The sequence below is a fragment of the Tyto alba genome, unplaced genomic scaffold, assembly GCF_018691265.1.
Source record: "Tyto alba isolate M040663 unplaced genomic scaffold, T.alba_DEE_v4.0 Super-Scaffold_13, whole genome shotgun sequence".
Classification (NCBI taxonomy): domain Eukaryota; kingdom Metazoa; phylum Chordata; class Aves; order Strigiformes; family Tytonidae; genus Tyto; species Tyto alba.
The window spans coordinates 8,252,687-8,277,122 of NW_024881275.1; the positions used below are offsets into that span (position 1 = coordinate 8,252,687).

Consider the following 24,436-nt stretch of genomic DNA (forward strand, 5'->3'; position numbering starts at 1 on the left):
TGTGGACTGACATGATCCTCTCCAGATTTAACTGAAATGTTCATTTGTCAAATTCTACGGCAAAATAAGTCAATTTACGATTCGTGGAAATTAGAACTGCTGAAATAACACAGCAGTTTCCTATTAAAACTTCTCAGAACATATTGATGATGCAGTTTCTTCAATATGTCACTCTACCAGAAAGATGCATTTTTGTTTGTTTTGGGTTTTGTTTTAATAAAACTACTGCATTTGGACAGCATCTTTTGCATCAGGGCTTTTCAATAAGCTCTACACAATCCAGTCCAATAATTAGGAAAATGCATATGGTTTCAGTGAAGCTGAGCCCAAAAGAAGTGTGTTCATGCTAATGGCACACCTACCAGCCACTACAAGGTTAGGTGCTTACTGTTTCAAGAAGTTGGATAGGCAGAAGGGTGTAAGTCCATGTGCTCAGGGGTGATGTACAAAGACTGCTGACAGGTGTATTACTTCCAAAGAATGGTTACTTTGCATGCATTTTTTAAATCTGCCCTTTTAAAGATACCTCAGATTATTCATCCAAAACCAGACAAGAAAAATGGTTGCTCTCTTCTTCTAAAGGTCTTTTTCAAAAAGTGGTGCTTTGCTGGGTGACAGGTTGGCTGAAAAAGCAACAGATACAAAGTAAGTGCTGTTCACCTAAATTGGGCATTGCACCTGTTACCTCCACATTTATATTTCCCAAGGGAAATACAAATATTTTATACTATGGCTTGGAAAAAAACACCCCTTTGTTCCAAATACAACTTTCCCACGTTTTGTTTACTCCCGTACCTCACTGATGTATGATTCTGTGAAAAGCCATAGATTCTCATTATGTCTAGTACAGGGGGAAATGTCATGTTTTTCCCCAGTTCCATGCAGCTAAGTGCAATGAATAGCATCATGAGTGACAATATAATTACCAATCACCAAGAAAAGTATAGTACAGATATAATTTAATCCCCCTCATTCATGCTTTCCCAGGAACAAAGTGTTCTAAACAGATTAAAAATTTAATTTTTAAGGATAATACCAGTTTTAACAAGATAGCTAAAACCAGAGGATCTGCATAAGAGGTGAAAAACAAACCATTAATGTCTCTGTTGCTTGTCTATTACTCATTATCTCTCTTATATGACAGTGGACAGCAATTTCCATTTGGCAGTAGAAAGCTGATGTTTGCAGTAGCTCACCAGTAGTGTTGTGGCCGCAGAGTATTCAAGGACAGAATTGAGAACGTTCCAACAACAAATCTCTGTCATGGAGAGCAATCCATGGAGAGGAAAGGTACACTCTAAATAATGCAAGTTTCCTAATATAGCAAACAGGATATTATTAGTATATAGAGAGAACACCAGGGGGAAAACAGGAAGAGGAAAATGGCAGTGATTAGCTTATGCATGTTAGATAAGGAGAGCATCAGGAGAGTTTGACATGAGATCTTAATTGGGACCAGACAACCATGTTGCCTTCATCAGACTGCAGCTAATTTGCCAAAGGCTCACACTGAAACCCAAACTAATTCTGAGTAGTTCAAAAGCTATTCTAACAGAAGGGGAAGATATGAGCAGTCAGCAGCTGATTTGGAGAGGGGAGAAGCTGTGGGAAGGGTTGCTTGTTAATCAGTGCAGAAAATGAGGTGACTAGAGGTAACAAATGAGGTGACAAAGCTTGGTTAAGTATGAAACTAAGGGATACTTCCCTCATTATTCAGTTGTGAATTAACTGTCTCTGCTTGCCCAGGAGGGCATTGTAGGAATGAAGCCTACCAAGTCAGGGTAGGCTGACCAAAAAATCACAAAAATCTTCTGAAGAGGCAGGTCCTGGAACAAAAGAGTGAAAGTGGAGTAAGAGAGGTGAGAAGAGGAAATTGATGTTTCCTAGAAGGATTACATGGTTTCTTGTGTTAGTTTGCCCTGTAAGTGTAATTACTAAGAAAACACTTTCAAACTGCTGTGGGGTTCAGCACTTGTAAGGTGCTGTGGCAAAGAATTTCATTAGTGAAGGATTTTCAGGATTTGGTTGTCTGTGTAACTGCCTTTCTCAGCTACACATAAATCCTCAGCTACAATTCCTGTCCTGCACTACATCTGAAAACAAAAGTCTCATCACAGAGCACCCAGTAGCCCAAGGGATAGCATTGTGCCTAGGCTAACGATCTCTGACTTTTGCTGGACAGCATACACTTCTGGAAAAACTGCCCATTTTTCTGGGTTTCGGATTATAAAGACTTGCTTTCTGCTGTCTCTGGAGTGCTCCTGGGTTATTCTCCCATTTTCTGTCTGCAGATCGTTCCGTCTCCTTTTGCAAAACATTAAAGCAAAATTTGTACAAGAAGTCTTTTATTAGGTTAATTGACATGGTTGAAAAAAGAAGACAATCTCTCAGGCAGACTATTATTCTGGTTACCTTCTCAAGAATTTTTTCAGATCACTTGAATGAGGGCTGACATGCCAAAATCTTCTTATATATCTCCAATTAAATTGTGCAGTTTAATAAACTATATTATCTCACCATGTAAATCTTGTTGTGCTCGTATCTTTTAATGGTCTTGCCTACAGCATTTGTGTATCACCTTCAGTCCTCAAACTATGGTCCTCTCAATTCTGTCCCTTATCTCTTCAACTGTCCTGTTGGATTTGAAATGTACAGAAATTCAGAGAATTTTTGTGATCAAGAAAATTAGGTATGTCAAATAGAGTACTCTTAAGTATGTGCTTATGTCTGATTAAGTGGTAGCAAGTGTTTTTGCTGAAATCAGGCCATGTATTTGCCTGATGAAGGAAAGCTTTAGGTATGAAATTAAATATTTTGCTAAATGATGTCTGCTATGAAAAAACAGACCAAAAAAAGTACATACAGAACTTGAGAGGACAGGAAATGGATAGTACACCATTACTCATGGAAGCCTAAATCAATGTCTTTTCCTTCAGCAGTTACGTTTAATGAGCTCCTAATACCAAGCAGAATCTTTTTCAATAAACAAGCCATTACATAGAAGTCACTTTGTCTATAAATTGCGTCATTGATTTAATTGAGAAGGACACTTGCACAAAAACATAGCATTTGCTCCTTAGAAGTAACATGCTTTTAATGTTCATCCTTCCCCCGAACTCACAGTTTTCCACACAAAACCCTGCTGGGAACACTCACACTCACTTCAGACAGCTGTACAAGTCGATGAATTACCAGTCCTTTGCTGGAGATCCCTGCTCCACCTCTCAGCTGGCTGGAGGGTTTACGCCTAATGCACTTCCAGCAAAGCCAGATGGATTCATTTAAATATCCAGTCAAGACTGATTTCAGCTGAACCAAGTGGGTTTGCCTGAAAGGAAAAGGAAAAACTCAAGTGATCCTTCCCACTGGTAGCGCTGTGGTGCCAGTAACTCCCAGTGATGGACAGTGGTGAGCAAGCAGGCGCAGTGATGTCATCATTGCTTCAGCTAGATCTAGGTGAGCAGCCTTAAAACCTGGAATAATCTGACATGAGCTGCCTGTGGACATGGAAGAGCACACCTTGCAGACCCCAGAACACGTGCTTGGAGGATGCGTGCTCTAATCCATTAGCAGAACATCTCAAGGGGTTACTACATCCCATTCCCATTCTTGCAGTAATTAAAAACAGAAAAGAGTAAAATATTAAATATACCTCTCACATAAGAGTAAATAACTTAAAATAAATTGAGCCACTGAATTCCACTGAAGCTGGTGCAGCTGTATTAAGAAGCACTTTGAAAGCTTTTGAACTTTCCTGTGGTGTATCAGCAGGTTATTAAATATGGAAAAAAGGCTCCTGAAAAGTATTTCTTGTGAAATCAGCTTGAAAGGGAGCTTCATTTTCACAAGCACAAGAAGGGACCATTAACGACTATACCTCATTTTAAATTATGTTCAGAAAGGTTGAAATTTAGGTCTGTTTCCATCAAGAGACCTAGGTAGAAAACCTCATCAATTTAACATACCTAAGTTTAGAAAGAATTAATTTTCCTAAATAATTTTATATTTTTTTTTCTCATGTTTGTTCAGTTGTTAATCATATGAAAAGGCAGTTCATTCTTCTGGAGTTCTTCTTTATTCACTAAGTACTTTTGTGCATATTGCTATTTCAGTCAGCAGGAATTGTTTTCTTCAGAGTATTGAGTCTCAGTGTCCTTCATCAAGTTACAGTTCTCTTTCAGATGGAAACATGTAGTTCCTCTTCCTTTTGTCACACAGAAATTATACCACTGTTTACTGCACAATTCACTATATATTTTTTTCTAGTATGTAATTCAGATTCCTTTAGAAACTACTACAGTGCACAAAGGGTACAGACAACTTTCTGCTGTAATCTAAATAGTGATTGCTTTAATTCAGTGTATTATTTATCCTCATATGAAGGAAACCCATAACCTTCCACTTATTGCAGTCACAGCTTGACCTGCTCAAAACAATAAAAAAATCTGTCAGGGAAAAAAAGGCCTTGTTACAAAACTGTGAGTGTATGTTTTTTCTTCTCAGTAGCATGAAAGATTCATCTGATATTGACCATCACTAGTACCTGAAGTTCAAACAACCCTGTAAGCAGAGAAAGTAGCAGTTGATGTCTTGAACTATTATGTGATTTTTCATCCTAATTAGAAAAAAAGTGCTGTGATCAGGAAGTCCTTGTTATATGGCAGAGAGGATGCTTTGCTACCCTCTTACTTTACCAATATGCCTAACACTATAATGTCAAATAATTTTGAAATAACTTCTTTCAAAATCTCTTTTCAATTTTTGTGAACACATTTATGAGCAAAAATTGACTCTATGGATGTTCACATATCTGATTCACACCAGAGGAAATAAAAACAGTGGCAAAAGACAGTTATCCCATGAGCCTGCCGATTTACAACTTAGGAAACTAGCACTTGTGCTTTGCAGTACTGCAAATGGTTGTGTCCATGGAACAAGACATTTTAGTGCGGTATATTCTGTAAAATTGTTTGAAGAACTGCTGTTCCCTCACCAATCATAATTATTCCTGCAAGTATCACAAGAGCAATTCCCACGCACAGTCAATTTTTTAATTGAAGTAATTAGCAAAAATACACCAAACACTTCAGAGAGCATATTGTTCCAGAAAGAAGACTCCACGTCATAACTAGATAATTAAAACATGCCTGACAGAAATCAGGAGAAAACTCGGCTTTGGCATTACCTCACTGAAGCCAAAGGGGTAATACCAGACTAAGTGTCAGCCAAACCTGTCTCAGTGCTCTTACCTGATCTGATAAACCCAGCAGAGCGTGTTAGCAATGACAGTACAATATCAAGTGTACCTCAAAAATCAAATTTTTCTAAGTAAACAAACAAATAAAGTAATAAAGTGTTATTCTAGATTTTATGCCACATGTAGAGTTGTGGCTTTTTGTGAGACTCTTAATGGAGTCCTAATTTCTTCTGTTTGGTTATCCTTGTTATTTTTGAAACAAAACACAGCGCTTCTCTGTGCTCTCCCTACTGTCTCTGTCTCCTCTCTTCTCTTTTAGTCCTTTCCAGTGATGTCTCTAGATCACTAGCATAATCTCACTTCATTATTTTAAACAAGCAAGCTGCTGTACCTGTTACATTTAATAAAAGTATTTTTAAGAAACACTGTTGTTTACTATGTGTTATTACATTTCTTTCAGCAAACAGTCCTAGCACAGTAAACATCTGCCTCTGTACATAATGTTTTAAAATGTATTTTTAAGATAGTAAATTAGTATATAATAATATATAATTTCAGGTTGGGTTTTTTTCAGTCACCACAACGAAACCAAGTTAATCATGCTTTTGTATTTTTCCATTTATCCACAGTTTTGAAAAAAAATCTATGCACCAATACATAATAAAGTAATAGAATGACTAGAATTACTTATATTACATTATATCTGTGAGCCAGCCCCGTGCGCTGGCAGCCCAGAACCCACCCGTGCCCTGGGCTGCAGCCAGAGCAGGGGGGGCAGCAGGGCCAGGGGGGGGATTCTCCCCCTCTGCTCCGCTCTGGGGAGACCCCCCTGCAGTGCTGGGGCCAGCTCGGGGGCCCCCAACAGCAGAAGGACCCGGAGCTGCTCGAGCGGGGCCAGAGGAGGCCACGGAGATGCTGGGGGGCTGGAGCAGCTCCCCTGGGGGGCCGGGCTGAGAGAGTTGGGGGGGTTCAGCCTGGAGAAGAGAAGGCTCCGGGGGGACCCTGAGAGTGGCCTCCCAGGGCTTAAAGGGGGGACAGGAGAGGAGGGGGGGGACTCTGGATCAGGGGGTGTGGGGATAGGATAAGGGCTAACAGTTTTAAACTGAAAGAGGGCAGATGTAGATGAGATAGAAGGCAGAAATTGTTCCCTGTGCGGGGGGTGAGGCGCTGGCCCAGGGTGCCCAGAGCAGCTGTGGCTGCCCCCTCCCTGGAAGGGTTCAAGGCCAGGTTGGACGGGGCTGGGAGCCCCCTGGGCTGGGGGAAGGGGGCCCTGCCCGGGGCAGGGGGGTGGGACTGGATGGGCTTTAAGGTCCCTTCCAACCCAAACCTGTCTGTGATTCTGTGGTGGTTCTATGATTATTCCATGTTCAATAATTTACACCCTAATGCATGAACATATAAATAAACAGTCATGGTTCCTACCAAACAGACATGACAACCAGTGTTTACCGTTTTCCATGGAAAGTAAAATCCAAAACCAGTTTTGTTTCAGATCAAATCAAAATATTTCCATTCTTTTTCTTCCATGAACAAAATGAGGCAGCTAGCTTAGTTGATTCCCCAGATGCCCAAGGACCCAGGAAAGCCCTCGGCTGTGGTCAGTAGCATTTGGAAACCCCATCAGCACGAGGAGAGGGAGTGCTCTCAGGTGTGCCCAGGGTCCCATCTGTGAAGCCTGGGGTTTAAGCTCTGAAACTGCCTTCCCAAAACAAGGTTCCTGCGTTCGAGGTCTGCAGTCCAGCTCTGGGATTCCAGAAGCTTGTTAAGCTGGCTACCAGAAAAATAAGTACATTTCTTTAGTTTTACTGTCTGCCTGCTTGTATTTGGACAACAGTTTATCAAGAATCAGTGCAGTGGAACATTTTTAAAAAAACAATAATAAATATTTAAAAGAATATTAATACTATGTGACCACAAAACTTTCCCCTGTTAGTTATCTAGCTAGCCCAACTAGCAGTGAAATATAAGAGACAGTTGGGTTGATAGAGATCCTGAGAGGCGTACAAAGAAGTATGAAAAACTAATATGCTATGTGCATATGCAAACATCTGTATTTTAGAATAAACTTTGCACTGCATTGCTGTAGTCCTCTACTCTGTTTTTCCATGCTCCTCCACTCTTAACATAAAAATTAACTTCTTGATATCAACAGTTGTTTTTATATCCAATTAAAAGTAGCCAAAAGGGAGGATATTGTGACATTTATAAAAAAATCTAATTATCTTCCTAAAAGTGCTCTTCTAAGAACTAGTGCGATACAAATTTTTTTTTTTTTTGGGTAAAAGATTTATATTGGCTATCATAAGTACAACAGTACAATACAGGCAAGGACGGAAGGCGGAATAAGAAAGTGTACATGAGAGCTGCACAAACCGCAGAAGTGAAGATGCTCCAGCAGCAGAATTGATGAACCATACACAAGTGTACACCGCCTCCGTATCTTATATAATTCAGACACCAACAGGTCTGAGAGGAGCGGTAACCTTCCTGAAGAGTGGGTGTTCAATATACATGCCTTTCTGAGGCTGTTTGGCAAAGACTGAGTATTAACAATGTGGGTGAGGTGCAGAGAGTAAAAGAAAACAAAGATAATTAGAATCATGCCGCAGAAAAAAAAGTCTGCGGACATTCTCCCAACTTAGTTTTTGAAAGACAAGGTTAAAGAGTAACTGAAGAACCTGCCCTTGGGATGTTGTTTGTCTTAGTGGCTTATTCATACAATTCATCCAGCTCTTAGTCATGCCGGTATCTAACTGATCCTGTCATGCACTTTTAAAAAGTAGAATGGCACAAATCTCCTTCACATTCCTCCTGGAAACTTCTCTCTCCTGTGATGCCTAAAAAAGCCCTTCACAGCATCAAGGATGCTGGTGCCCTGTGGCTGCTACTTATTATACTGAGCATGATGGATTGTCTCGCTGTCACTTTGCCCTCACCTCCCCTATTTGTTTGCTGCATTGACCTGTTGTCTTTTATTATATACCAAGACAACATCTTTGAGGTAGCAGGTGCCTTTTTAAATAGATGAGTACAGGACCTTGCACAATAACAGCACTACAGCCACCGCAATTAACAGTGTCTGTGAGGGAGACAAAACAGTTTCTGCAGGACCCACATCTATTGTATTGTTCATGCAATGCCACCACAAAAATTTAGCATGACAAAAGGCAGTCAAAATGTCTGAAAAATGTTGTGTAGAACTGCTACACCATGCTTTTGTGGGTATCAGAGTTTCAAGAAAATATTCTTGGAATATCAGGGATAGCAGCAGGAAGTCCTGTCATTTGCAGGTGTGCTTAAGGATACTCCAGAAACATCATGAGAGGTGCCAAGCAGATAAACAAGACTGTAGCACAGTGAGGTGATTTGAAGTAGTTGGCTTGTCTTCACCAAGGGGAAGTCACGCTTGAGCAACCTGATGACTTTCTATGATGAAATGACTGGACCGTTAGATGAGGAGAGAGCAGTGAATATCGTCTACCTGGACTTCAGTAGGGCCTTTGACACTGTCTCCCAGAAGATCCTCATAGAGATGCTGACTTATGGGCTGGATAAGCAGACAGAAAGGTGGGTTGAAAACTGGCTGAACAACCGGGCCTAGAGAATGGTGATCGTTGGCACGAAGTCTAGTTGGAGGTCAGTAATGAGCAATGTTCCCTAGGGGATGATACCAAAACTGGAAGGACTGGCTGACACATTGGAGGGTCTTGGAGCCATCCAGAGGGACCTGGACAAGCTGGAGAATGGGCTGATGGGAACCTCAACAGTTCAGCAGGCAGGAAGTGCCAAGTCCTGCACCTGAGAAAGAACAACCCCAGGTGTCAGGACGTGCTGGGGCCACCCAGTTGGAAAGCAACTTTATGGAAAAGGACCTGTGTGTCTTGGTGGATAGCAAGATAAACATGAGACAGCAATGTGACCTTGCCATAAAGAAGGCTAAAAATAGCCTGGGCTGCATTGGGCAAAGTACTGTCAGCAAGTTGAGGGAGGTGACCCTTTCTCTTCTGCTCAGCAGAGGTGAGGCCAGATCTGGAGTCCTGTGTCCAGTCCTGGGCTACCCAGTACAAGAGAGACATGGACATACTGGAGACACTCCAGCAAAGGGCCACAAGGATGATTAAGGGATTGGAGCTCCTCTCCTATGAGGAGAGGCTGAGAGAGCTGGGACTGATTAGCCAGGAGAAGAAAAGGCTCAGGGGGATCTTATCAATGTATACAAGTATCTGAAAGGAGGATGCAAAGAAGACAGAGCCAGGCTCCTTCTGGTAGTGCTCCACAACAGAACAAGAGGCAATGGACACAAACTGAAATAAGAGATTCCCTCCGTGCGTGAGGAAACAGTTTTTCACTGGGAGGGTGACCAAGCACTGGCGCAGATTGCCCACAGAGGCGGTGGAGACTCCATCCTTGGAGACATTAAAAAAGTGGACATGGTCCTGGGCAAGTTGCTCTAGGTGACCCTGGTTGATCAGGGAGGGTTAAAACAGATGATCTCCAGAGGTCACTTCCAACCTCAACTGTTCCGTGATTCTGTGAAGGTGTCTTAAACTTACATGAAAATAAAGAAGGTTCTTTCACCATGCTTCAAAATTTCATAGAATTTTAGCAGCAAACTGAAAGGCCTGAGTAGGAACAGAAGTCTTATGAGACAATGAGTTTAGGAAAATGGGTCCCAAGGAGATAATCCTGGAGAAATACTATGTGACAGCTAGCTGTGAGAAGAGATTGATTTTAGTATTTGACAGGAATTTTTTATTTTGCAATTTTTTTCCAATTTCATGGTAAAGAACCAACACTTTGTCTTTGTTGTAATAAATTTTTCTTGTTGAAGCTTGTTAGGTCCTGAAGCTGATTCCAAGCCACTCTGGAAAACATAATGCAACCTACTTCTCAGGAAAAAAGTCTGTATAAACTGATGTTGTATTAAAGCGGTTTTTGCAGATAAACTTTTCATGTGCCTGCCACGCAAGAAAATCCCAATAACTGCGACTTGCTGTCAGATTTGTCTGGTGGTGGGCAATGTCAAATAGCAAGAAAGAAGAAAATGTCTTTCCTGGCAGGAAATTTGACCATATTGCTTCTGTCAGAGAACAAGCAGCAGAGGACAATCGATGAGATCAGGTAATCCCACAGTGACATGGGGGCCTTCATCTACAACAGGGTCCATGAGTACTTCTGCTGAAGAAAAAAACCCTCGTAACAAAAAAAAATTAACCAGCTGAATTGATTTAGTATTGTTTAGTAATGAAGAAGCATTGTGAGAGAACTGGGACGTCTTAGTCCTCCTACAAGCAGATAGGACCCAACCCCTTTTTTTTCCTTTTGTCTGTTTTGATGTCCGAAGCATCTGGGGACTATTACAGACTAAAACTTGAGTACAATTGAAGGAAGAATCTCTTTGGGCTCACCTTTCTCTAATTCCTATTAATGAGATTAAATTCATGCCCCTGGGCTGTAGGAATCGGTGAGGTGGTGAAGAACGGTCTTAGGTTGTTCGTACTGTTCACTACACGAAAAGAAAACCAGTAAGTACAGCCGAACACATCTTAGTGTTATCTCTGTCATGAGGGGTGATGGCCACGCTCTTCGCCAGGAAGGAAATGACTGGAGGTGCTGTGGGAGGGGGATGCGAGAGGGAGGAGTGTGTGTGCGTGGGGATGTGTAGGGGTAGGGGAGGTCGGGGGGGAACGGAGATGATGGGGTGTGGGTGTGAGGATGTGTAAGGGTACGTGCGGCAGTGCAGAGGTGTGAGGGTGGTGGGTGGGCATAAGGGTGTGTAAATACGGGGGTGTATAGGTGTGAGGAGGTGCGGGTGTAAGCATGGATTTCGGGGGGTGCGAGAAGGGGTATAGGAGTATGCGCGAGGGGGCCGTGGGGATAGTGTGAGGGGTGTGTGGGAGCGGGCTTGAGGGGGTGCGAGGTTGAAGGGGGTGCGTGTGGGGCGGGGGGATGGCTGTGAGGGGTTTAAGGCCGGTGTGTGAGCGGGGGGGGGGGGGGGGGGGGCTGTGAGGGCGCTGTGAGGGGGAGCGGCCGCCGCCCGGCCCCGCTCCCGCCGGCCGCGGGCGCTGGGGGGCGCTGCCCGCTCCGCCCCGGGCGGGGAGGCCCCTCCCCGCCCCGCAGGTGAGCTGAGGGCGGCGGCCGCCCCGCGCCTCCCCTCAGCGCCGCTCGGGGCGGGACGGCGGCTGCCGCGGAGCCCGCTTCTCCCCGCCGCCTCCCTCAGGGCGCGCGCTGCGGTGCCTCCCGGGCGGAGCGGCCGGGGCCGTTGCCGGTAAGCGGGCGGCACCGGCCGGGCTCGGGCGCGCTGCCTGCGGTGTCGGCGCGGGGAGCCGTGCGGGCTGGCCCGGGGAGCTGCGGGCGCGTCCCTGCCCGCCCGGCGGGCCGTCAAGCGGGAGGAGCAGGCGCTGCCGACGGCGACAGGTAAAAACGCTCCCCTCCTCGCCCTCCCCCCGACACCTCTGCCCGGTGCGGGGTCGCCTGGCCTCTGCCTTTCTCCACACGAAGGAGACGGCACGGATTTTTTAAACTTTTTTTTTTTTTTTTAATAGCAGGTTAGGGTGGCCAGAATGCTGAGGAAGGGTTCAGGTCGGTGACGGAAGGTCTGTACGTGGGATGTACCCACCGCAAAGCGGTTCCCTCAGGCTCCTCTCAGTTCAGACACCAGTCCCTCCCTTCTTGGTGAATTTTGAAGGGAAAAGCCTTTAACATACTTACTCTTCTAGCCTGCGTTTATATTTTTCATGTGTGTTCTTTGTAAATTCTTTGTAGAAAAGTTGCCTGTCTTTTTTTTTGTTTTGTTTTGTTTTTTGCTTTTTGGTTTTGTTTTGTTTTTTTTTTTTTTTTTTCAGATCTCCCTCAGGAAAAACTTTAGAACCATTAGGTTACAAGTCAGGATGCTGTGAAACAGGTGTGAGGAACAACATTGACAATGTAGAGCCCCAGTGAAAACTTTTCTCTCCTAGTGCTCTCCGCCTTGCTCCAATTACTCTCTGGTGGTAATTAGGCAGGAATAGGAAACACCTCCAAATGAGAGAGACTACTTGGAAAGCTAATAAATGCTGTCACAAGAAAAGGGAATTTAATGAGCAGGGTGGACCTCCCCAAACTTTCTTTAGAAGTACGAACACAGGAGATTCTAAGTGAGAAGACGGCTGAGAAACATTCTGCAATTAACCTTGCAAAACAGCAAGGCTGAAGAGACAGGTGCTTCATTATGAAAAGTTGAGCTTTACAGGCTAGGTTTCCAAAACTGGGCTTGATTCTGTCAACTTTGGCGGGGGGGGGGGGGGGGTGTGTGGGTGTGTGGGGGGGTGTGGTGTAGCAGTGGTGGTGTAGTTTTGGCTGTGTTAGAATAGTAATCTTCTAATCAAAAGTACTCTCATATGTGATAAATTTCAGTGTGTTTACAACAGTGTAGGAAATCAGAGTTCTAGTCACACTGACAGAATTTACAGGGTTAATGTGGATATAAAGAATCACAAAAATATTTAAAAGCTTATGCTCCTAAGTGTGTAAGCACATCTCTTCTGAGAGATGAGAATCGATGACTTAATTTTACTGGAATGATTCTAGACTCTTGAAACACTACTGTGAAAGCTTGTTTGTGTGACTCGGAGTGCTGAGGCGCAGAGGGCAAAAAACTTGGCTTTCACACTGAAAAAACAAGGAATACCTTGCAAGAACATTTATTCATAGCACTCCTTTACTTCGTGAAAATGTTAGTTATGTTTACATTTGTTTATACATTAGAACATCAGTGAGCTTCTTCCCTCCTAAATTTTGTGATTATTTATGCTGTTAGATGTAACAAAATACTGTGAGAGTTTTTCCTGGTAATTAAATGCTGTTTACAAATCAAGAAGCAAGGGTTGGAGGAAGAAGTGCTAAAACTTTTAAGTTTTAGTGTTTTTTCCCACTATGATGGCAGCAGGACCTGTATCAGAATAGGACTCTGGGTTATTACTCTAACATTTGCCAGCCTGACCTCAGGATAAGACCCAGCACAAATCCCCAGTGGCGGCTACCTACTTCTTGGAAACAAATCATCAACTTCAAAAATTGACTTTCAAACTATGAGGTGCTTTGTGCTACTTCATCTCAGAGCACTTTCCAGGATAATACTACTTTTTGAAAATATAATTAAGCTCTTCCTAGACAGAAAGAGTGTTCCAGGAATATTATTGTAGAAGAACACCAGAAATTTGTGGATGATCTGAAAGACCAATTCATGATTGAATGTCATACACTAGGTTGCATAGTTCCTCATTCTTTAAACTGTTACCTTGGCACGAGTTTACTTCTACAGTTGAAAAGCAGCTGTGTCAGTCCTGACATCTCAGTAACACATGTAGTGTTTCTGACATCGCAGTTGATTAGGTTTAGGAATGTTTCAGAATACCAATCTGTTCAGCATCAGTTGGTGATGAATTTTCACATAAATTACTCTTTTAGGGAATCTGCTTGAACTGTGGTCATTCACTTCAAAATAACTAGCTGTGGTTTTTTTGGAGCGGGTTGTACCCAGTCCAGATGTGGCACATGTATTTCCACCGAGCCACTGTCAGTGTGGGTCTTACAAATGTCCAGCTGCACTTTGTTCCCACAATGGCAATTTTAGGATGATGCAGGCCCAAGTGTGTTCTCCTGTAGTTAATAGATTCTCCAGATGGAATCATGGTTATCTTCATCCAGCATTCAGGAATGTATTCTGCATTATATTGTTCCAGTTGTAAATTTGTAACACTTCCTTTTAATGATACATAGTATCTGAAACTGAACTATTTGTGGATTTTTATTCCCCATTTTATATTTATTTCCCCACGCTGCCCTCTCTTCCTCTGCAATGCAAAGCGTAGGTCAACCTATAAATAACATGGATGGATTTTAGCAGCCTGTGCTCCTTCTTTCAGGGACTGGCCAGCCTGCTTTGCTGACCTGACAGTCCCAGCCTGTGTATATAATTAGTTGGGTGTCTGAAATTAAATTAATTAGTAGTACCTACAGGGCCTGGTGAGATCCCAGACACACTGGAACAGCTCACTTGCCTGCACAAAAACATCTTGGGCTTTCTTCAGACAAGGTTCATATGACATCCTGGCAACACAATCTACTCCAAACTTTCAAACTTTAACTGTTGGCTTAGACTAGCCTTCCTCTGCTCTCACTCGCATTAGCAGTCCTGGTAAAGTCTATGGAGACAGTGAGTTTAAGCAATTGGAGGCAATAGACCGAACGTCAGGAAAAACAATCTGATTTTTAGCATTGACCTGCCGCATGACTTCAAGTAGCATTATTCTCTCTCTGTGCCTATTTAAAACTTAATGTTCTTTTGGCCATAAAAAGTATTTCTACAGATGAAAAGTCTTGTGTAAGAAGTGCTATATGACACCACTTCAGTAAAGCAAGCAGTTAAGTATCAGAAGAGCTTTAGATAAATACGAAAGAAATGTAAAATCACCGATGACTTCAGGTAGGTCAAAACCAAGGGAGAACACAATCAGGACTCCAGCATCTGTGCTAACTAAAAGTTATTCCTCTTTAGTTTGTTTCTGGAAACCTAAATGCACAAATTAACTGGTTACTTTTATAAAAGGCTTGATAATAATCTTGAATATATTACTTGTCAAAAATGTGCATTTTGTAATAATGATTTGCACATCAGTGAAAGCTGAGATAGATAGACACTGCTGAGTCATGTACTTTCAGTATAATGTAATTAAAGTAATTTTAACACAATTTTTAAAAATGTTTTATCAAGACGGAGGGGAAAAAAACCAACCAGTCGAAAGATGATAGTACCACAGTGGTGCTCCTGTTCTCAGCAGTGACCAGAAGTGGAATGTTTACTCTCATGAGGATGGACAGAGAAGTTCTGGCTCCCTTTTATCCTCTTTAATTTCTCAGAACAGGACTGCAGTCATACATGTGCAATGAACAGTCTTTGTCAGGGCCATGTGCCCAGAAATAAATGCTACCAAAGGCGAACGGGTTCATCTCACGTGTTTGACTCGTCTTGTTTTTTTTTTTTTTTTTTTCCTGACATAGCAAGTATTGTAAGTTCTCTTACCCAAACAAATCCTACATGTGACCATTATTACACCATGTCACCAAACAACAACTATATTAATAGTTAAATACTTAATTAACATGTTGCAAGTATGAGGCCCCTGAGCTAACTGTTCTCCTTGTGATTGATAAGCCATTGAACGTCACTGCTTAGCAAAAGCAGCTGTAGCTGCAGAGCATGATGCTATGGAATGAAATAAACAGGGGGGGTGGATATCTGTGATAAAAATGTCATGTGTATTTCAACTGACTTTTTTGTTTGTTTGTTGGACTTTAGGAACAAACTACATTGATATCACCCTTTGATTTTGGGACTCAAAACTCCAATATTAAAGAAAACCAGGATGAAATTACTGCTCCTCAGTTATTCACCAGAACATTACCAGTACTTTCAATGGTAAATAAAAATAAGTCTCTGTTAATTTCCTTTGCTGTTGAACTAATTAAACATTTTTATTTCACTGGAAATATACTGTAGATAAACAAATGTAATTTTCATATTCATGTCTAATCTTGTCTTCAAATTATATTGCTCTGCCAACTGTTAAATATTGATTTTTTTTTTCTCTAAAGATTTTCCCTACACATGGGTAAGCAAGCACATAAAAGACATAAATAAAAGTAATTCAATTGTATTAGTTGTATGTATGCAGGCATACATTCATACAAGACCTTTTGTTATTTATACCACATTAAGATACTAATTTTTATGTTATGAAACCTCCAAATTTTCTTTGATGCTATCAAATGTTTATTTTGTTGTAGATCTGATACTGTCTGCTCAGGTACAGGACTCTTCTCAGCCCACTGATGCCCACGGTGAGTGGGACAAGTTGTGCATCACTTCATTCACACTGTTTCACTCAGACTAGTATGTTTTCAACGGATCATAAGAAAGGTAGTGTACTTCCACAAATGTAATTACTTTTATAAAATACAATCATGTTTATTTTCCAGCTGTTTAACAGTTTCTTCTCTGATAAAAAATATTTTATTACATTTGCTTAAGACCCACAAACTTTCTTTAGCGTTGTCATGAGGAAGTGTTACATTCACATATTCTGTCTCACATCAGTCAAAAAAATGCTGCAGGAATCATTCAGTTCTTGTTTCTTGCACTGATGAAAATCAGGAGTGGTACAACTGTAGCACAGCCACTTTTGTGTAGTCAATACAAAGCCATCAGACTGTGGAGAATGAAACTTTTTTTGCAGTTTATTTGATAGAGTATAAGAAAGGGAGAACACTCAGAAGAAAAAATGACAGGCATGCTTTAAGCATCTATAAATGTTATATCCAAATATTACTTTAAGTTTTGACTGTATTTATTGAAGTCTAGGAGGTGGGAATACCTTCTCCCCCTTATTTTCATACTCTTTTTCACAAAGTATGTGGGTGTTTACATATTTACAGGAGCAATTCGTACAATTAAATCTTTTTGTTGTTGTTGTTGTTTTCTATTTTCTTTTTTTCTGGGGAGCATCTTTGTATTCTCCGAAAAGCAGGTGTTCTTTCCAGCCAGTAGGAAGGTGTGAGACCAGTGCAATGACAGAAATGGTGGAGCTGCCAGTGGAGGGGAATTTCCTGATAAGAGCTGTCTATCAAAGCCGCCTTCGCCTCACCAGACTGCTCCTAGAGGGTGGTGCCTACATCAATGAGAGCAATGACAGAGGTGAAACTCCTTTAATGATTGCTTGTAGGACAAAACATGCAGACTCCCAGAGTGTCAGCAAGGCAAGGATGGTTAAATACCTACTGGACAACAAGGCTGATCCAAACATACAGGACAAATCTGGAAAGACAGCCTTGATGCATGCTTGTTTGGAAAAAGCAGGCCCTGAAGTGGTATCTCTGCTATTGAAAAGTGGAGCTGACCCAAGCCTACAAGATCACTCCAATTGCTCTGCACTTGTGTATGCAATAAATGCTGAGGACAAAGAGACCCTGGAAATTCTTCTCAATGCCTGCAGGGCGCGAGGAAAGGAAGTGATCATCATCACAATGGACAAGTCCCCATCGGGAAGGCAGAAAACTAAGCAGTACTTAAACGTGCCTCCTACAGACCTTGAGGAATGCCATTCCCCAACTGCTTGCACTTCCCCATCGGAAATAGAACTGACTACGTCTCCACTCCCACTTTCAAGTTTGAATGAATCTAAAAAAGCACTATTCAGCTTTAAAGAGCTGGATCATCCACGATGCGTGGACAACTCATCTCAAACAGTTTCACTGTCAAGAAAATCCAGCTCAACAAAAGTAGGGTCCAGGCTGGGACAAGTGCAGCAGCTACGGTCTGAGCCTTGGATAAAGAGCTCCCCATCCCTATTTCACCAGAATAAAATTACCTCTTTACAAGAACTTCAGGATATTACTCCAGAAGAAGAGTTCTGTTTTAAAACCAATGGCCTTGACTATTCGAAAAGATTCATCACCAGGCACCAAAGTATTGACATAAAAGACACTGCTCCTTTATTTAAAACCTTCGCTCAAACTGCATCAGGGAAATCATCATATGATGATATAAAATCTCAGACTCCTTGTGTTGGAGAGAAACATAATCCCAGTGGGATTCCTACAGGTAAGGATGCCGTTTCAGGACAAAACAGCTTTATTTCAAACCTCTGCAGTATTATCCAGAAAAGAAATTTAGGAGCAAATCACTACAGCTCTGATTCTCAGTTAACTACTAGTCTAAATCCTGCTGCTGCTGAAGACAGCAAGCCAGTCATAGGAAAGAAAAAGATTTTCTCTCCATCTCACTCTTTGTTATCAAGTTCTAGAGAAGTACTGGAGAACATGCCTCCTATTACTCTGACCAAGAGAAATCAAGCTTTTTTAGAAAGACAGGGTTCAGGAGCCTTATTGTTGGATCATATTGCTCAGACAAGACCAGGTTTTCTTCCACCACTAAATGTGAATCCTCACCCCCCAATTCCAGATACTACTTTCATAAAGAGGGTTTCTGGCATGATTTCTTGTGGACAGAAATACTTAGTACCAGCAGCACCTGCCTTCCCTAGGGAGACTGAAAATACAAAAATGCTACAAAGGAGGCAGTCATTACAGACTGAGCAGATTAAGCAATTAGTGAACTTTTAACAGGGGATTAAAGGGATACAAAATATTTATGATGTGTACATATTCACTGTGCTACCCGATTGTAATAATATATACCACAAAAGGTCTGTGATGTAAAGTGCTCTGCCTTGGAATGAGTTAAATAGTTTAGAGACTACATGGAAAGATACACTTAACTAATGATGATGCTTTCTGCAAACTGAGGAATATTTGTTATATTGTTTTCAGAATGTTTTTGACTTCAGCACTGACATGTCTGTGACAGGCTGAACCCACAGTGGGTCTTAGGCACTGCAGTTCTCATTTTAGATTGGAAATACCCTCCCCAAACACCTACTCTTTCTGCACCCAGAAAGGTGATACATGCAAAATTTGGGAACCTGAAACATTTGACTGCAATGCTGGACACCAGACTGACACTGACTGCGTTGTGCAATACCCAGAAATCCCAGACACAACCAGTGTGCAAAAAGGGTGGGCAGTGGCAAGTGTACCTAAGCAGTGCCTTCTGGCTTCAGTAGCTTTACTGCATGTAAACAGACAATATATAGAGTCAATAAAATTTGTGTTGCAGAACTCTATCACATACATAGCGATGCCCAGGGAATTACAGGTAAAGACTGGGAGCCTGTTTTAGACACCTTGCTGCCCACTGGAGGTCGGTGTGATACACAGAGCACTGGAGAGCTCAAGTTCAGCACACAGCGACCAGGAGCAGAGTTGCAGAGTTGAGAAGCCAGCACAGCAAGAAGTCCTGAATAATCTCATGCAAAATGACCAAACCCCTCTTGCACTGTCCATTAGGCATGTCAGTCAAGTCACACTTCTCAAACTATTGGATTGCTGGAATCTGCTTATTTAAAAAGCATAAGGGTGGGGGGAGGCATTACTCTCTGTAGTTCTAGACTTCCCCTCTTCCCACCCCACCCCCCCCCAGGAAAAAAAAATCACTGTATCATGCAGGATCTCCTTCTCCCCTGTCACAGGCCTGGGCTTCTTTTCAAGAATAATACAAATGGTGGGACACATCCAGATGTCTTGATCAGCAAGGACACTTCACAAACATGCTTAAGAGCAAGCAAGAGCTCTGTCCTGCTCAGAGCTAAAAAAAAAAAAGAAATCCAACAGCTATGATACTCATCTGGTAGATTAAGTCCTCACTTTGCCCAATTTGAAGCAGAGGACTGAGTTTCTTACAGATGAGATACACTCATTTGCATCCAAGTTATTGCATATTTTTAAGTATCTCTAAAAATGTATTCTTTTCCATTTAGTGTTCTGTGATTCCAAACATATACCTTGTCTTGTGTATATTCCATAGATGCTTGATTTCAGGTATTGCATTTAGCATTTTAGCATTCATCTTCTGAAGACTGAGAAATATTGAATGTGTTCTGTCATAATTTTCAGAAATTGTATTGAAATTGTGTCTGTATTACATGTACTTCTGTATACTGAAATACTTTTTTTTTTCTGAAAATACACAGTGGCTACTATCTGCATTCTTGCAGCTTCAGTCAAGATTCACTCAGCCTGACACTGCCTAACAAATTACTGTAATGCTATTTAGCTTTGCCCTAGTATAAGACAATTTCAAACAGATGATAAAGATACAGTCTCTGTAAATACCTTTTTATGTAAAAATATAAAAATATCCTAAAGTCTGTATCATGCATATTTTGAAGAAGGGAACATCTGACATCTGGAAAGTAAATGAGTATGGTTTACATCTCTGCACAGCAGAGGTGCATGTCAAATGCTGATATGAAATTACAAATTTAAATCTTGAAATCAATTTTGTGACAAAATCTCTCCAATCTCTAGTGATGACTGACAGAAGGCAGATGATCTTACTGTTGATTCTCTGGTCAAGCTCTCAGAAGTGGCTAGAATAAGCAAAGATGCAAATCTGTATTGCAATCTTAAAAATTAATTCTTCCCCACAGTGAGCTGTACTACACTATTGTGTTTGTCTTATTTGGATGTGATTGTCACACTTGTTTAGTTCCTTACCCTTCAAGAGTCAGTACCAGTCACAAAAATGTTGGTTTTTAAATTAGAGATGGACTATTCATCCACTGAAAGACTCCTGGTCATTTATGGATTGGCTGTCAGGCTCTAGTCTCTGCACATATAAAAACAAAAAGCATTCACTATGTTAAAAAAAAAAAAAAAATCACCAAGATGAGGAGGTTCCAAAAGTGAAGTTACATATACTTCAGAGCTATTAAATACTGGTAGAAACATGGTGAAGGTGATAGAGCCAAATATGGTCCATTCAGGTTGTGCCTCTTACTTCAGGAGATGTTGCTGGATCGGCATCTGTGTATACCAGGTAGAAACAAGGATTACATGGAAATCCCTTTATGGCAGAGATATTTATGTGGAACACACGTCAGTACTGTTAAATGGGTACAAACTGGTCCCTACAAACACCACATGCAATATACTTTTTAAATGTTTTTATTATAAATGTAAATGGCAATTTGTAGACCATTCATCTCATAATGAAGTTAAACATTTGAAGCTAAAAATATATCTTTAAAAAAACACAATTATTTTTTACAAAAAATCAACTGACAGATCAGATGTTCTAACTGGTATCTTTGCTGATGGTACAAAGCCCAATTTCTGCTGTATTGATTTTAAAATTAATTAAGTGTATCGGATTACTGGTCCCTCAACTGAAACAGTAATGTTTTTACAAAGTGGTCAGACATTGGAGGAAAATGGCAAATGTCTTGAGAAGTTCTTCTGTGGTGTTGCTAGTATTTTGTGCTTAATTTTGATGCAGAAGTAAGTAATGTGAAAGGTAAACATCAATATTTATTGTTGCATCAATGTTACAAGTGACCTTCAAAGGAGAAACAATTCAGCTTTGTTCTCTTGATGTTGTTATGATGCATAAATAAAAGTTATTTTTTCCCCCCATTCAGGGAATATGGAAATAGACACTTCCTTTTATTCACCACTTAGGAGACACTGAGTCACTACCAAAGGTACTCTCTCGTAAGTGTTTCTCGGGCTGTCTCTATACAGGAAAATTGGAACAGTTAATTAGATTTAATCCAACATAGCTAGATTTGTACTAAGTATTGTGTGAAAGAGGCTCTTCCATCTGTCAGTAGCTTACTGTGGTGTTCCACTTCAGTGGAAATACACTCCTGCCACCTTTGAAGCCTTAAACCTCATAATTTTCCAGCCATCCATAATGTCTTTTAAGGAAAGAACGGGGAGCAAGACCTGAATTTCTAATGTTAAATTCCACCTCCCATCCCCCCATTAAAGTTTACAAGAAGCAAAATACCTTTCAGTTGTCCTTTACGTATTCTGATACAGAAAACACTACAAACAAACTTCTTCCTTGCAAGGTTTCTTCTAAGAGCTGTGGCTTCCCATCCAGACAGAACATTTGGACCAGTTCTCACACTTTACAGTGAAAAACTGGTGAAGCTCATCCACTGTAACTTACAGAAAGGGTAATAGCATGAAATCCTTAAACATTTAAACTATATAAAGTGGAAGTGATGTTTCTATAAGCAAGCATTCTTGTCAACATAAGTTAGAGTAAAACACACTACCTATGAGATTACTGATTTTTAACCTACATGGTAAATTTAGAAAGGCAAAAAACATTATTTTACTTTTTGGTTTTAATTTTCTTTGCAAAATACTGACAAACCATACAATGAAAGTGATTTCTCGATAAATAGTGGTGGCCTCCTAAAAAAGTGATCATCTAAAAAACTTCGTATTTTGCTTTAAGAAATTTAAAAACAGGAAGTTACTACACAAGAATGCTATAAAAAAAGCAGTTTTCAAGGTTGTTTAAGACATGGTGTTCAAAGTAGTTTTCAAAATATCCTTCCCTACACTTTTTATTTGGTTTTGCTTCAAGGAGAAAAGCATTTGGAGTTGCTTTGGTTTGATTTCTGTCTTTTACAATTATACAGCACTTCCAAAAGAATACTGCCGTTATTTGACGCAGCTACACAAGAAAAATATCGAACTAAAAGCAGTCATTCAAGTCCCTTTTTTCCTTATCAATCCTTAATAAGACCTTCATCTTTCTGCATCTGTTATGCAGTACAACTAATTAATTTTCCAAATAAAATCAGGTATTTATAAAGAAATGGATTCTTATATTAGTAAACCATTATTCTGTTAGTTGGCTATTTTGTTCATGTAACAAGAGCATGACTTGTTATAGAAAGGCTAACATTAGTCACAAATAATTAATTTTGAAATCAGAAATAGAGGGAGGAATGCTGGTTTTAAAATATTTCCCAGCCACACACTTCCACCTTAATGTATTACTGGAATGGTAACACCTTCAAGGCAATCAGGTTTGATAAGGATACATCTTAAGAAAACTTTGGGTTGGGTTTTTTTTCAGAGTGAAAGAGATAAATTTCCAATTTTTATGACTAATTGTTCTGATAAAATACCAGCTACTACTCCTTTTTAAAAGACAATTGGTCGTATACTACTTTACAAAAGTTAACCTTATTTTAAAAAATATATGTAAGCCAAATTCCTGTTCTTCAACAAATGCACAATCTCTTAAACATCAGAAATGACAGAAGTTAGTTTGTAATAACAAAACCATAGAATTACAGAATTACTTCAAATTACTTCTGAATGCATACTAATCCTCTACAGGAGTATGTACTATGTAGCAGGTGAAATGTGTCATTAAACTGTAAAAAAATCCAAGCTGAAAAGAACCTCTGGAGGTCTCATCCAACCTCCAGCTCAAAGCAGGGCTTGCCTCTGCCATACTGCTCATCTGAAGTGAGATTCAGGAAGCCAATGGATCAACAGTTCAACACTTACAGAAGCACCAGAGAACTCGGAGTTATCAACAAAGAGTCAAAACCACTGTTTTAAATTTAGCTATAAAGATGGCATCTCCTGTGCTAGCACCACACTGTAAATCTAATGTTATTTCAGAGGTTTTGTCCCAAGCAGGAAAAAAAATGAATTTTTGTCCAATCATTTAAAAAACATGCCAAGATCTTAAATTGAACAGTGAAGATTTTTTTTTTTTTTTAGAATTGTATATAGTCCAGTTTATTTCCAAATTTTTGAAATCCAGACGCAGATGCATGCTGATGAAATGTAATTAATTCCTGTATTTCTTTCCTGAAGGCATCAGCTAGCAAGTTTGAACGCATTCATGAGCTGCCACAGATAGCACAAGTTACAGCCTTCTCTCTCAAAAGCCAGTCCATTTTAAAATATAAACTTGATCTGTACATACATTTTAAAAAGACAGTAACAAGAACACCTTTTTGAGACAAATTTTAATTCTGCTTAGAAGCCCATTGAGACTATGAATCTGCATTTGCATTTTTTTTTTTCCTGCAACAACAGAAATCACAGTTAGGCAGTGACAGCAACAGCTATAGTAGCAGAAGGATTACTGAAAAATTCAAGGGAACCAAGCCAACGTACAAGGATATTTTAAAAACCCCACACAATTGCCCCAAGAACTTAGATGTTCAAAATTAAGATGATAGAGTACAATACTTTGAATTTTAGTGGAAGCACAATAAAAAATAATGCTTCTTTGTTGTGGGTTTTAATAAATAAGCTCTGCTGTGGCACAGTCTAAGATGTTATCATCAGCTGCTTATTGCACCCATCTGCCAGAAGTTACTGCTCCTCTCTAAGGGAACACAGACCCAGCACAATTTGGAGTAACTGCAGCATGGAGTGAGTATTTTCTTCAGCCATGCTACTAAAAGGGTAATGATACAATAATTACAGTAATTTGCAGTGAAAACATATCAGAAGTAATTGTAGCTAGAAGAAGGTAGTAACATCTTACTTCACTGCAGAGACCTAAGCCAGACCTCACCCAGCAAAGCCCTGAAAGAGGCAAAGAACTAAAGACTAATGTAACACCCTGGTTTGGATGTTATCTAGCAGCCCTTACTTACTTTCACATATAGGTTAGTATAAGATTATAGTTAAAACTCTTGGTAAAACTGACAGTAAATATAACAAGCTAATAGACAAAAGATAAGCATATGCATCAGGGAATCACACGGCATAGGTAAACAGCCACTCCTGCAACAAAAATTTAACAAACTA

General features: G+C 40.6%; 1 protein-coding gene across 2 annotated transcripts; it reads left to right on the top strand.

Annotated features, from left to right (window-relative positions):
- Positions 1 to 11,457: 11,457 nt before the first annotated feature.
- Positions 11,458 to 21,285, top strand: ANKRD34B (ankyrin repeat domain 34B). 2 transcript variants are annotated; one of them, XM_042787712.1, is made up of 4 exons: positions 11,458 to 11,614; positions 15,537 to 15,656; positions 16,025 to 16,078; positions 16,740 to 21,285. In XM_042787712.1, the coding sequence occupies exon 4, from the start codon at positions 16,805 to 16,807 to the stop codon at positions 18,356 to 18,358; it is 1,554 nt and encodes a 517-aa protein (XP_042643646.1). In that variant the 5' UTR covers positions 11,458 to 11,614; positions 15,537 to 15,656; positions 16,025 to 16,078; positions 16,740 to 16,804; the 3' UTR covers positions 18,359 to 21,285. The 2 variants fall into 2 exon arrangements, with proteins under 2 accessions (XP_042643646.1, XP_042643645.1); XM_042787711.1 differs by lacking the exons at positions 11,458 to 11,614; positions 15,537 to 15,656 and having other exon boundaries at positions 15,957 to 16,078.
- The last annotated feature ends 3,151 nt before the right edge of the window (positions 21,286 to 24,436 follow it).

What these genes read in the sequence shown, in the direction of transcription:
- ANKRD34B (XM_042787711.1), top strand. Translation starts at nt 15,997, where the DNA reads ATGCTATCAAATGTTTATTTTGTTGTAGATCTGATACTGTCTGCTCAG. An exon ending in TCAGCCCACTGATGCCCACG is followed by an intron (nt 16,079 to 16,739) that starts GTGAGTGGGACA and finishes TTTTCTGGGGAG; the next exon opens with CATCTTTGTATTCTCCGAAA.